At 41.1% G+C, this 14,563-nt stretch overlaps 2 protein-coding genes across 6 annotated transcripts in view; one reads left to right on the top strand and one right to left on the bottom strand.

The window, feature by feature from the left end:
• Positions 1 to 2,280: 2,280 nt before the first annotated feature.
• Positions 2,281 to 4,290, top strand: insl5a (insulin-like 5a). The gene is made up of 2 exons (XM_084011198.1): positions 2,281 to 2,453; positions 4,113 to 4,290. The coding sequence occupies exons 1-2, from the start codon at positions 2,282 to 2,284 to the stop codon at positions 4,250 to 4,252; spliced, it is 312 nt and encodes a 103-aa protein (XP_083867324.1). The 5' UTR covers position 2,281; the 3' UTR covers positions 4,253 to 4,290.
• Positions 4,291 to 5,370: 1,080 nt separating this feature from the next.
• sgip1a (SH3GL interacting endocytic adaptor 1a) overlaps positions 5,371 to 14,563 on the bottom strand; it is a 54,138-nt gene continuing 44,945 nt past the window's right edge. For 4 of the 5 annotated variants that reach the window (XM_084012260.1, XM_084012259.1, XM_084012262.1 and 1 more), the window contains 8 exons: positions 13,736 to 13,795; positions 12,798 to 12,909; positions 11,792 to 11,947; positions 10,777 to 10,912; positions 10,474 to 10,676; positions 10,139 to 10,203; positions 9,396 to 9,560; positions 5,371 to 8,870 (listed from right to left, as the gene is read on the bottom strand). In XM_084012260.1, coding sequence (XP_083868386.1) covers positions 8,848 to 8,870; positions 9,396 to 9,560; positions 10,139 to 10,203; positions 10,474 to 10,676; positions 10,777 to 10,912; positions 11,792 to 11,947; positions 12,798 to 12,909; positions 13,736 to 13,795 — 920 coding nt within the window. In that variant the 3' untranslated portion in view covers positions 5,371 to 8,847. The remainder of the gene's footprint in view (positions 8,871 to 9,395; positions 9,561 to 10,138; positions 10,204 to 10,473; positions 10,677 to 10,776; positions 10,913 to 11,791; positions 11,948 to 12,797; positions 12,910 to 13,735; positions 13,796 to 14,563) is intronic. The other variant, XM_084012261.1, reaches the window with a different exon arrangement.

Raw genomic sequence — 14,563 nt, forward strand, 5'->3', positions numbered from 1 at the left:
CCAGCTCCCACGGCAAACAGAGTGTCTCTCTGGCTCTTCTCTCTCAGGTGGACATCGTTAAGTCCAGACACACACACACACACACACACACACACGCACACACGCGCACACACACACACGCACACGCACACGCACACGCACACACACACACACACACACACACACACACACACACACACACACACACACACACACACACACACACACACACACACACACGCACACGCACACACGCGCACACACACACACGCACACGCACACGCACACGCACACACACACACACACACGCACACACACACACACACACACACACACACACACACACACACACACACACACACACACACACACACACACACACACACACACAGCACACGCACACACGCGCACACACACACACGCACACGCACACACACACACACACACACACCAATTAGGTTTGTGTCTGTTCCATCCATTTATCTAGAGACTCTTGTAGGATTTTCTTCTCAGAGACTGAGTGTCTCCTTGAGATATGAACAATCCTATTAGAACAGATCTTATCTGCAAACATCACGTTTGCCTATTTGGTTTGAGAATGAATAAAACATGTTTTACTGTTGCAAAGAATATATAAGTTCAAGGCTTCTAAGAAATAAAGTTAATATATATATATTCATAGTATTTATAAGAGGATTAAAGGATTTGTGTCCTTTATAGATTGCATACCATAGTTTAAATGGTCTGTTTGCATCTTTACCACAAAGACCATTTTAAGTCATTTAGAGTAATTTCAGGTAATCTTCTACGCCTCTCCTTTGAGTCAGTAATCAGGACAATTGGACAAAGCTATTTACAAGGAAAGAAGCTCTGATTGCATCCATCGATGGCTGTCCACCAAGACACACGAGGAAGACGATGAAACATTGTTGTACCTCTATCAAAATAATTACATTTTAAAAACACTTACTTACAGCAAAAGAATACCGACACACAATATCCCAAACTTAAACTTTTTGTTGGACTCGCTTTATGGTTTGCTGATATAATGTAAAGAAACCGGAGCCAGAGCAGCAGCATGAAGGTAGAAGTTATCCAGCCAGTAGTCACTGTAAATGAATAAACCTGTGTCTGCTGATACAGCATGATAACCCACCAGAAAGGGATGAGATCATGAACATGTTTAGTCAGACAAACCAGCCCCAACTCAAGGTCCACTTACTGGCTTATGCAGAACTTCATCAGCAAATGAAGGGAACTTGCTCAGGTATCGTGATGGCTGTTATGATTTCATCCGCAGCACATTTAGGACTTCTGTGGAAGTATAATGGCATATTTGTCAGAAGTGATGAACTTTCATTCTTAATCTTTTCATTTAATACTACTAATAATAATATTAATACAAAAAATAATACAATTTATTTAAATTTCACCCTTCAGTCACCAATTGAGATGAAATGGCCCAATTGGTAACATGGATAAGTCCAGACCTTTACCTGGAAAACAGCACACTGCAGTTTGGTACCAGTGCATAAGATAAGAAGGAAAATATGTATATTTATATCGTTGTTTTCTGCTGCCACAGGGACACCACACGTCCAACTAAACACAATATAATTTCATTGACATCCTAAGTGGGACCTCCACCGTTAATGATCAAACTGAAATGTCATGCTGAGTATCAGATCGCACCATCAGCGGCAGCATGCACCTTTAATGACCTCCATGATGGGTCTGTCAACATTGACTTACGTGGCCCAAACCGCCGGAAAGACAAAGACAGCGGGGCCATCAAAGCGCTGTAAACAGATGACACATCTGTTTGGGAATCACTTTGCATCACTTAATTAGCCACGTGGTGTAGTGGAGGTCAGCGCAATCACAGCCTGGAATCACATAATCATAGAGGAGGCTCCAATCATCTAATGTGATTGTCAGCTGAAGGTTGTAAAACGCTGATGATCATCACTCTCTCTCTCGGACGGCCAAAAATGGCGAAGGTGGTCACGACCGGAAACACGAAATGACATGAATGACAGTCATGACAGAGTGAGGGCTGACCGAGTGTGTGTGTGTGTGTGATTGGGATGGGCTAAAGGGCCAGTTAGGAGGAGGAAGTGGAGTGACACTCAGCACTGATGAACTGGAAGATGGATGGTATATAACATAAGGAGATGCAAGCATTGGATCAAGACTCAAAGAACCGTCGGCAAGATAACAGACAACCAGCAGAAGACGGGACGGAGCAGCTGAGGTCGCTTCAGGAACAAACAAAGAGCCAAGCCCCTTTCAGGCATCCAGCATGCGTGCTCTGTTGACTTTGCATCTGCTGTTGTGTGCAGCGGTGTGCGTGGTCCAGGTGAGAGCCGAGGTGAAAGCGGTGAAGCTGTGCGGTCGGGAGTTCCTGAGGGCCGTCGTCTACACCTGCGGAGGCTCCCGTTGGAGGAGATTCCTCAGTGAGTCAGACATGGAGGGTGAGGCCACTTCTCTTTTTGTTCTCAGATTCAACAGATTTTCTTCTTGGTCAGGATGAACGTTAATATTAGACATGTGTAGACAAGGAAGAATAATGAAGAATAATATGTACATTTATTTTTTCTGTCTGTAAATTGAGACTTAAAGGGAAAAACAACACTGAGACAGGTTTTTCTGACTGTTATTATCCTGCACTTTGACTGTAAATGATGGTGCAGAAATGCATTCAAAAGTTTATCTGAAGCCGATATCAGGCTTCAGTTAGACAATTCACATGGATATCTTACTTTCACACTAAAAAGACATCACTTGGAGTGGATTTTGCTCTCCTTCACTGATATTGCTGCCTTAATAGAAGGGATCTTATAACGGTTAATATGAACAGGAGGCAAAATAACAGCAAGAAAAAAAATATTTCATTGATTATATGGGCACCTGATAATTGTTTTGAGAATTGTGAACCTATCATTTAAAATAGATGATGTTGTAGACCACAGGGTTACCTACATGATTTGTTCCATTTACTTACTTATTTTTTCCCTTGCGAAAGATGCCTCGATGAGACGTCCTGAATAAAAACATTCTAACACTTTCCCTTTAAGTAGCTTTTGAGTTGTTTAAATCATCTTATTCCAAAGTTTCTCATGTATTGTTTCAGCTCTTCATGAACGCTGAAAGGATTCAGCCTAAGATAAATGGTATTTTCATAAACTTCGGGATGAATTTAAAATAAAGTTCCGTAGGCGTGAACCATGAGCTGCTACTTGTTAAGTCTGGTAATGATGAGAAGACAGATATTAATATATTTTGTCCATTAAGTCCCAACTTTATTTTGCATACATTTTGTTGAAGTGAATCCTTCAATTTGCATCCACCCTTTGTGGAAATGTAATAATTCAAGTTTTGCAAAGGTAACCTCTATAATATCATCCTATTTATCAGACTGTTATTTTTTACTTTTAGACAAAAGTATGTTTTGATATTACTGTTATTGCCTGGCATGTTGATTTGACTCCTTAGTATTTCTGTGCACGGTAACACTTTTTTGCATTTAAAAACTTTATTGTAAGTCGCTTTGGACAAAAGCATCCGCTAAACGCCCTAAATTTAAAAGTAAAAACGAATCATCCAGCAGAAAGATGCTTCTGAGTGACCTGCAGCTCTCCACTGCTGTCACACTACTGGAACACTGTGCAACATGTACTCTATACTGTATACCATTAATTCAGTGGGTGTGCAGGCAGACAGGTGCTCCGGGTCAGAGACAGCGTCTGCTGTTTTACCTTATTAAGCTGGAGGAGCCCACAGATCATGATTAAATGTTGTTTCCCCCGAGCAGCAGCCGCCATCTCTCTTTCTGTCACATACAAACAAACCCAGTTAACCTATCAGTCGTGCTGATTAGAAAGAGTAAAGTGACACTGTAGAAGACAAATAGCAACGAGTTAATCCGTGCAGTCATTTAGAGTTTCCTTATTTAATGGGAACATAACCTCAATTAGACGAGATGAATCTGAAAACAGTCTCTTATCCATTACTCTCTTAACAACTGTGAAATCTTACTTGGAAACTTAACATTGACAGAGGTTAAAGTGTGTAAACCTGGTTATTGAAGTCTATTATTTCAAGTGTTTTCAACGTATTTACGTTGTTTCCAGGTTCACCCACAGAGGAGCAGAGCAGTTTGGAGAGTAGCAACCGGGGCTCCGAGGTGACCAGACGGGATATTAATAACATACTGACCACCGTGTGCTGCCAGGTGGGCTGCAGGAAGAGTGACCTCACCTTCCTCTGCTGAGGCCGACCCCCCCTCTCTTCTTCTCTCTCAACAATGACTCTGCTCTCTCTCATCCTGCCTGCATAGAAACTAAATCTGAATCAAGACGCCGATGTTTCAAAACAATATGATCACTGTATGTAAAATAAACCCACGATTTCTCTTTGGCTTTGCTTTGGATATTTTTTTGTGAGTTATTATTTTTTTAACTCACAAAACTACTAGGTTTGTAGATGTGAATCACAATTTCTGAACCTGAGCTGGAAGATATGTGCAACTATTAAACATATATTTTATTATAATATAAATTTACCTATGAGAATTGGAGAAACTACATTTAGATAAATGCATGATACTGAGGGGTGCAGGACTATGTCACTTCCCACTCAGACTCTGTGTGAAGTGAGGATCTCAGCCGGGGTTTGTGTCCTGTAGCCAGAATCCACAGGGTTGCAGGTTTGTAAATGTCCATCTCTGCCTTGATGTACTTGCAGTAAAGAAAACTTAAGCTTTGTTCTATCAGTTCGCTATTTTTTGTCAAATAAATGTTCTTGCTTACATTCTCTGAGGTGTGACATGTTTTTTATTACTGTAGACACGGATACCAAAAATGACAAAACAAGAGTCAATAAAATCATCAACGTGACAGAAAAGCCCCAAATAATATATTTGATGCTAACCTCCGTTCCTCCCTTCATTTCCTGTCTTTGCTGTCAACTATCCAGAAAAGGGCATAAATTGCTTTTTAAAAAGTTCTAGCTTCTCACTTGCACTAAATGCTCACAATGGCAACACTAACATGCTGAGGTTTGGCAGGTATTTACCATGTTCGCCATTTTAGTTTAGTTGTTAGTGTGCTTTTGCAGAACATCTTCCAGCAACTAGCACAAAACACAAAGGTTAATGTGACTGTCATTAGTTTTCCAGGTATTTGGTCATAAAGCAATCTACTGGAGAAATTAAAATCATCCTTCAATTTCACATTCAATTATCCTGAGCCAAATATTGATGTGTGTAACTCAATATTTTAGGAATCCAGTCTGGACCAGCGTGATGGCCCACTGACAGCTCCATGCTGCCGGCGTGTTTAAAACAAACCAAAGAAGAACATGATAGGAAGAACATCGCAAACACAGCTGTCCAGTTATAACTTTTATTGGTTTTGGAAAGAAGCAAACTAAGGTTCTCAGTTCATCTTAGCATTGTTATGTAGTGTACAAACAACTTGCACATGTGTTTGAGGTTGACGGTACGGAACCAAAAGAAAGCATTCTGGCTTACAGCACACATAAACACGCTCTTCTCAACATTAATACAGGTAACTGACATTCAGCACAACACGTCATTTCAGTACCATCTATCGTCAGGAATGCCCCACCTATTACTCCATGCTCCGCATGCAATAATTAATTACTGCAGGATGAATCCACCACAGAGATGAAGATCGGAAACTTTTGTTCCATTTTTGGAACGAGATAATGTGAGAGATTATCTGCCAACTGACGGCTGAGTGAGTTTAGTCCTGCGATGTAACTTTCAAACTGAAAGTCTCCTGTAGTGTAGTGGTGAATTAAACCCGATGCATGATGGGGGATGCATGTGGTGGGCCTCTGTAGACGATCCTGTAGTGACGGTTGCACTGATGGCTTCAAGATTCACCCAGAAGGTTCTAGCTTCCTGTCAGTCATGTCAGTCCTTCATCTCGGTGACCGGATGGATCAACATGCCTGAGAGATCAAATCTTAACCAAACTAATGTGGGAGCTAAATGGCAACAATCATCCTCACCTTGCATTGATAAATTAAATGCAATCACAGAGAAATCAACAATGCTCTTTTAGAGTCTGCACAGGAATATCTCTCAAAAACAAGACTTATTTTAAATACGCAGCTCACGTCTGATCTTTTTAAACCATTAAATCAATGTCCAATCGAATGTACTCTACCATTTAATGGGAGTATTGACATGTTGCTAATATTCCTCATCCTTTATTCAGCCTGAATGCTTCTATGACGGCTCTGAAAGGACCATGATTGGTTGCATTTAGCAGAATGCTGACATACAGTACGGAGATCTTCGGCTACACTTCACTCCGCATGGAGTGCCAGAGCATTCAAGTTCAACGTCATCAGCACAGTGTTCATTACACATGACACAATATAATATTTTTTCCATTTTTATCCGTTTTAAAAATATTCAGCTTATTCTCCTCGACAGGGGACTGACTTCCGGGATACACACACACACACATTACATAAAAAAGGGGAAGAAAAGCGTTTTGGTCAACGTAACCTCACTCCACAACCTCGTTCAACTCATGTCATCTCACAGAGACCATTACGATTATGCAAAATAAAGCCATGGATTCAAGCGCTGGTTGGATGCATCAGGGATGTGCTCACGATATAATCAGGGATTTTAGGTACCACCGAACTGAATAGAAAAGGGTCAGAAAACAGGTCGGACATGTCATCGGAGGAATTACTGAAGGCAAATGTGGGAACCAAGAATGTTGGATTAATACAAGAGTGTTTTAAGTTAGGCTTTCAAAAAAAATATATAAATAAAAAACAAACAAGCTGGTCCAAACAAAAGTAAACAAACCCTGTTCCAGTAGTGGTACCAGTTACCAAAAAGTATCACTGCTGTTGAGGAAAACTGATTGTTGTCGTTGTCTTGACCTTAATCAAAAGAAAAGTTGAACAATTTGGGAAATACGCTGAGTCACTTTCTTGCCTAAAAAGGTTAGCTTAGTTTAGCAGGACAGGACACAGTTAGCCCGACCCTGTCCAAAGGTAAACAAGACAGAGACCACTGATGTTTAGCAGGTTTAATATGTAGCAAGTTCACCATCTTAGTTAAGCATGTTTGCATGCTGACATTTGCGAACTGTCACTAAATACAAAGTACTGATGAGGCTGATGGAAACGCCATTAGTTTGCAGGCAGTCATAACCAAAATATTTGATCTGACGGCGGTGCTGCAGGAAAAAGTTAAGGAATCTCCAAAGTCAAAAATGAATGATGTAATAACTTGTTAACCCCCAATGGTACTAAGCTAGCTGTCTCTCTTTTTACTAAAGGAACTGTGTCTTGGCTTCAACCTCGCGTCGAACAGACAGATATCAGAGTGGTGTGAACACTCAAAAAAACAAAAAACAAATACTTCCCAAAATGTCAAACTAACTCTTTAAAGTGTGGACCTTGCCCATGGTATAGCTAACTCTACATTAACACTGCTTTCACAAAGCATGACACAGCATCCAGGAAGATATTTATCTTTTTCTTTAAATTACCCCCCGCCCCCCCCCACCACCACCCCCGTATATACCTCAAATCTTCTGTTGCAATCGAGTTAAAAAATTATATCTGAAATAAATTCAAAAAATTATACCTTATACTGTACACAGGTTACCCAACATCACAGATAACAAAAAAAAGAGAGAATTCAAATATTTATACCTTTAAGGGTTCTGAGTCGAGTGATACCATTCAAATTCTATCCGTATACAGAATCACATTTTATACAACAAATCATCGTCGTCAATAAATAAAAATAGAATGCTGTCATGTACTCTGGAGTCTATCCCTGCTGTCCTGGGAACAACAGGAAGGCTATCCGACAATACGAGGAAAACACGAAACGCCCTTTAAGATATATATTATTGTTTAAAATGACACTTTTTACACTTCCTTTGTTCTGACAGAAAAAACGGATGTTCCAATTTTGCAAACGGTAAATTGATCTATCATTGCAGCTGCCTAACTAGCGTAAAACCTCGCCACGTCGGTGTGTTCCAGAGGAAAAAAACAGTTTGATTGACTGATCAGTGCATTTATATTAAAAAGGATGTAATCCAAAGTCATGTGACCCTGTAGTACCAGTAGGCGATGCATGAAAATCTTTTTTTTCTCTTTGTAGTCACTTGACTCTGTGTTCCAAGCACAGACAGGAAATATCCTTTTTCCTCTAACTACTTGTGACAACACGTGTCAAAATCAATCAGTAAATGCATTTACTTGCTGGCAAAAGACAAGCAGTAACAGTGAGGACAGTGAGCTGTCTCAGGCTCCGAGCTCGGACTCCGACAGAAGGATCATTTAAAGACTAATGAAGGTTTATAACTTACTATCTATTGTCCTGGGCCCTGCTTCAATAGACTTTGTGCCAGAGGCTGAGGTGCGCCTCTGGCCTCTAGGATCTTGTTCAAGGATGTATTTACAGCCAAATCTTACAAATCTGGTGGAGCTCTTTCTGTCCATGTCTTCTGTCAGGCAGCTGCAGTGAAACTTCAACAACATCACCACACATTGACCAGAGGAGGATGGAGACAGAGGCACAGACTTCAAAGGGAGGAAGAACCCAGGTGTCTAACTGCAGCAATACAGATGTTATGAAATGAATTCAAATACAATAATTACACGACCTAAAACAGTTTCCACGAAGCTATATGCAAGTTATACAATACTGCTGGGTAGGCTGCGGACCTGTCGTGTGGGTTCAGAAGAGGTTAATGGAAAGTCTGTCGTCTGGTGTCGATTTGTCCTCTGTTCTCTGTGGCAACCTCAGTCCACTGCCATTGTTTTGTTCAACAGTGCTGATCTCAGCAGCGTGGGTTAGTTGTCGGCCAGGTATTTTCCTGAAACGCATCAAGGAAACGTTTAGGTTTTGTGTGTCGGCCATTTATGGATCCTAATAGATCGGGTTAAATTCAGAGAAAGTTACTACTCTATGTGCAAGCAGCATGATAACATGGTAATGGAGGTCATGACTATGAACCGTATGCATTACAATGAAGCACAGAAATATCTTTTGTAAGGATGTGACTGATTTTGTTTTGGTTGCACTGAGCACAAGACTGTAACTTTAAAAGTTATTTGTAATATCTGGAGTAATTCATGTTTAGCATGAAAGGAATCTGCTGTTAATCTTCTAATTAAATACAAAAAATAATATATTATACCTCAATCCATCAACAAAAACATTTAAGAAATGGTTTTCAAAACTAACTGATGAAAACTCAATGATTTTGTATGTGGTAAATAAGTGGTTATACTTTAAAATGTAGGTTGAGAAACGATCTGGATGAGATGGCAGAGCGATCATTGGACACTAGCACTATAACATCTGGTTTTGTATGTTGTTGCTAAAATGCTAAACTGACCTGCGGCAAACCTCTTCTTGACGAGAGAGAAGCGGTATCCTGGCCCAGCCAGTTCAATGTCGCAGCCCGACAGAGTGCTGCCTTCGCTGGTGAACTGCACCGCCAGTGGAGCCGGTTTACTGGGGCCTTCTGTTAGCTGGAAGCGAGCTAACAACGACCCCACACCTGAGGGAGAGAGGGCCACTTTAGAAGGACACCTGTCAGCCACAAGGAATGATTTGAGGGTGGGTCCAAACATTTCATAGACAGAGTGGCACATGAGGGAACCGATTTAAGTGTAAACTTATAATATGTTGGTTCAAACAAGCTTGAGACGATGACGTTGCTGCGTACAGATTTTCAAGTCAGATTCACAAACTAATCTTTATCATTTGCAGACTTCTAAAATAATGCACTGTAGCAGTTACGTCTTAACGATAGAGAACAAGGGAATCTCTAGAAACATACAATGTAACATCCACAGTACAGCGTGATGTCACACTCAAAACAGCTATGAATAAACAACTCTGAAGCTATTGTAACACCATTTACAGACAGAAGGGGGCGTTGTTTACTTCTTACAGAACTGACAACCATACAGGGCTCATCTATTTCCAGAGGGGTCTCATGTACTCCAATGTTTTCATGTCTGCAGATGCATCCATGGCTCCTAGTGCCGGTTCCAGTTCAGTGTTTAAATCTACACGCCTGCAGAAACTCTGACTCCAGTAAGACCAGCAAACAGCATATGTTGTGGTATGTACCTCCGTTTTCAGATTTCTGTGAGATTTCAGGAATCTTCCAAAGGATTCTTCTCTGCTCCGCATTCCTGTCGAGATAACAAGAGGACAAAAGAAAAAAACAAACAAAAAAACAGATTTAAGACGCTTCTGAAGTCACCAATTGAAAGTCAAAGTAAAACCAAGTAAACACTTTTGTGTAGATTTATTACATTAAAAAATATACAGTAAATACTTATACACAAAGTGTGCACTTTACACTAGTTACTGGTATGATTGACAAAGTACAAGCATTTCCAGTGTGTAGTCATGATTTAATCTCAATCTTATTCCACACTATAACAAAGTTTAGATTGTACCATGCAGCCGGAGGTAAGACAGCCTGTAGTTTTGAAACCCCTCCATCGATAGGGACGAGGAACTGGACGTTGTTGAGGGCCATCGCCGTCGTCATGGCCTCCCCGTTGTATTTGTAGTCTATCCTCAGGTCAGTGCTGGTGGGCTCACATCTCCAGCTCACTGCTAGATTCATAGGAATTGACTGGAGCCCCTCCGTCGACACCTGCACACGGACAGGAAGCGTTTAGGGATTCCAACATAATGGCACATTATTACTACAGTCTGCAGTAATATTAAGCAACGGCCCAGGGGGACGATCTGACCTGATACTTGAGCATGTCCACATTGTAGTATGTTGCCTGTGGCTTCTGCTCTGCCACTTTCTTTAAATGGGATATCAGGTTTGGCATGTTCACCCAGAAGTCCTTGGCATCGGCCTTGGCTTGTGTGGTGGTGTCGCTGGTGAGGAAGCACGGAGGAAGACACAATCAGAATACAGACATTCGATATATGATCTGGTGATTGACCGATAACCTGAGGACTTTTTTTTTTTTTTTGTAAAATTAAGAGTTCAGGACCCAGCAGTTTAAAGAAAAGTTTAACCAGAAAAACACTTTGATGAATAAACACAAAAACAAGCCGTCCAGAGTAGTTCTGAACAATCAAATGACCTCATGATGACTCATTGTGATACAGCCTTCTCTGAGATGATCTAACGTTTACTCATCCTCACGAAAAAATGAACTTTTATAAGTTTAATTTGTTTTTTATGCCACTTTCTGAATTTACATTACCGAGTTACATGATCAAAGGGGGTAAACCTTTCAATGTTTACCCCTTTTGATCACGTAACTCTTCATGCCGTTGTATATGTTAGACTTTTTAGTTATAAAACACATTGGGTTTTCCTTGAATATGAAATATGATACATACATAAAGTTTACTCTGCCAGTGTTACATACAGTCAGTGTGATGAGTAGGATTTATTGTGAGGAAACAATCATGATTATTACTATTAATTGTTATGAAAAATACACGACGAATGGAAATAAACACTTAATAAAATAGTTTGCATCTACAATATTTACACAAGAAGGTGATTCTTTTCTGATTACATGATGCAACATGCTCCATTATCTCACATGCTCCTTAAGTGAAGTAAATATTATGAATACAAATTATCCTTCGTCATGAGTAATTGATTCGGTTTTAATGAAGTTTAGTTAAATTGTAAAAATTCATAACACATAAGAAACGAAGTGTGATTTCCAGGTGAAAGAGTGTGTATTTATCGTTTGTTTTGAGAGTGAGGTGGTGAGATCACAGCGGCGTCATTACCAGCAGAGGAGCTGGGGGTTAGGCAGCACATGCTCCAGTCGGCTGTAGTTGGTTATGCTGAAGGTTAGCACGGCGGGGGACGGGTTATTGGCAAAATGCCGTGTGATTCCCGCCGGAAACGACAAAACCATCTCACCTATGATCTTCACAACACACCTGAGGAAGAGGAAGACAAGGGGTGGGTTTGAGACGCATAACCTTTATAGCACACACACAGTTTGAGGATTTCTCAGTATTTCTTCTTCCATGTTTTCGTTCTTAATTAATACTTTCTTAATAAAAGGTTGTGGCCTGGATGACAGCCTTTACAAATTCAAGGCTCTTGATTCACACAACCCTAGTCGAAAAACTAAATCAACAATTTAAAGCCATTAGTTTATTCCTCTGAGCAGCTCAACCTGCCTTTAAGCAGCATTAACACTAAAAGTGTGTTTGCTCAGTGAGGTCTGGCTGACGAAGTTACGTTGCAGAGACACAAGACGCAGTCACAAATGATACAGGCAATATTCCTTAGATCTAAGGATGTAATCGATTACGAGTGCATTGGGTTCATGTGTTTTTCAACAGTGCTGCTAAAAACCCATTATTTAGCATTTACAAGCAGTATATGAACACCTAATGCATTTAAAACATTTATGAGCAGATATCATTTTTAAGTGCATTTGTGGATGAAGGCCATTAAATACTGGATATAAATAATGAAATAAGCTATCACATCAATAATTGTGGAAAACACATCAGTATTATAATATATTATAAACAGTGTTTATACAACAGTTCCAGAGTTGTCGATAAATACACTTAAAAATTCCCCTTTGTTTACAACCGGTGTTGTGCGTTATAAACAATTTGTTAACTTTGCAAATACTTCTTAGAAATGTTCAATAGGAAGGGGAATACGTTTTTTCATGTAATTCACATTACATGAAAACTTTGATCCAGGTTGGGGAACCCTACTGTCATACGTAATGTCTGGATGAATGGACGAAGGTTTGTGTTGACCTACTTGCTGGGGTCAGCTCCTTTAAAGAAGGCATTGACCGTCTCTGTGAAGGCAGCGGCCACAGGAAGAGTGTCCTGAGCACCCATGGTGAGAGGACTGGGCCCTCTGGAGCAGCCTGGAGGCAACGCACACACAGGCAAACACAAGTTTAATAACAGTCAACAGAGGCCAGTAGATTAACAATAGATACATTTCCCTACACTCTTTCTAACCAGTAGTGTGTGGGTGAAATGAGGAACAACAAACAGTGTGCAGAACTACTGGGATGAAATGAACCTTTAAAACTATTTGAAATGACGACAAATATCGATGTTAGTAAAGTGGCATGAAAACAGCAGGTTATAGAAGATAGCCATTTCTCTCTGCTCTTTGACTGTGACATTCAACTCAATTACATCAAATAAATCCCCCGGTTTAATGATTCTTTATGCAGTACGTTAAGCAGACTTGAATCGAATGAGCACAGGTAGAAAGGAAAGACAGAGGCAGACATAGAGAGAGGCAGAGAGATGTACATGCTTATTCCAGACATGCTGTTAAAGCTAAATTATTCTGACAAGATCAAAGAAGATCATAGAGCCCAAAGATCAAACCAAAACCCAGACGACCAAAAGGACAAAAGTGACGACAAAGAGATTAGTAAATTACAGGAAGAATGACAATTCTCCAGGGAATGGAGGGCAGTCAGCACAGACGAAATGAGAATGAACCAGAGAATGTCAGGAAGAGAAGGTTGAGGAAGATATGACAAGAGGGAGGTGGGGACTCAGCAAGGAGTTAGCCTGGGTTAGGGTGATGGAGGAGATTGCAAAGGAGAAAGAGGAAGGAGGGGAGGGAGTTAAGGAAGGAAGGAAGGAAGAGGCAGGGAAGGGGACGAAGCTTGCACAAATGAGCCTCAGAAGAGTGTGTGCGCGCGCTACCCTGGTGAAGAGACAACTTACCTTCAAAGGTTAAATAAAACTTCCCTCTGTCAAACCAAACAAGGGATGGCTGGTCATTCTCTGTGTGGGGTTGAGGGGTGGAGGAAGGAGGGGAGGTGGGGTCAGGAGGGGAGGAGGGTCGAGGAGGAGGAAGAGGGATGAAAGGGAAGGGAAGGGAAGTGGGTGAGGAGGGGTGAGAGGGGGGAAGGAGAGAAGGACAGTAGCGTGAGTCTCACATGGCATGTCTATCACACGTCACTGTGGGGTGAACCGTGGAGGCGGAGGACGGGGGGGTGGGGCAAGCCGAGACAGAGCATGTGACAACACAGCCGATGTGTGTTTGTTGGTGCTTGCATGCATGAGGAAAGGCAGGACTCAGGTGGAGTGAGGGCCAGGTGTGTACTGCTGGATGCTGGCAGGTACGACTGAATGTCCAATACAGGAGAGAGATAGTCGAGGCTGCAAAGCTCCCTGTTTTCTCTTTTATGCAACATGACGAAATGGGAATTCTACACCAATGTGTTTAGGTAGCACTAAACTGGCACTACATCCTTTATCAGTGGCACACTGTTCATACTGTGTTTATATGTTTTAGTCTCTTCTCTCAGTGTCTTACTGTGTTCACATTTCCTCCAGGCCACCCAAACTATAAAAATGTAAACGCACTGTAATACATAAAGACACCCTGCAGGGGGCAGCCAACCAAACAGATGTGGGTGCAGAGGGAGAGAAATGCTGTCCCAATTTCAGGGGCTGGATCCTCCAGGGAACACAACTATCAACATGAAGTCAGTCTAGCCTAAAAACTCCAGTGTAGTTTGAGTTACACCTCAAACAGGTGACAATATT

Source organism: Eutrigla gurnardus (genome assembly GCF_963514095.1).
Source record: "Eutrigla gurnardus genome assembly, chromosome: 6".
Taxonomy (NCBI): domain Eukaryota; kingdom Metazoa; phylum Chordata; class Actinopteri; order Perciformes; family Triglidae; genus Eutrigla; species Eutrigla gurnardus.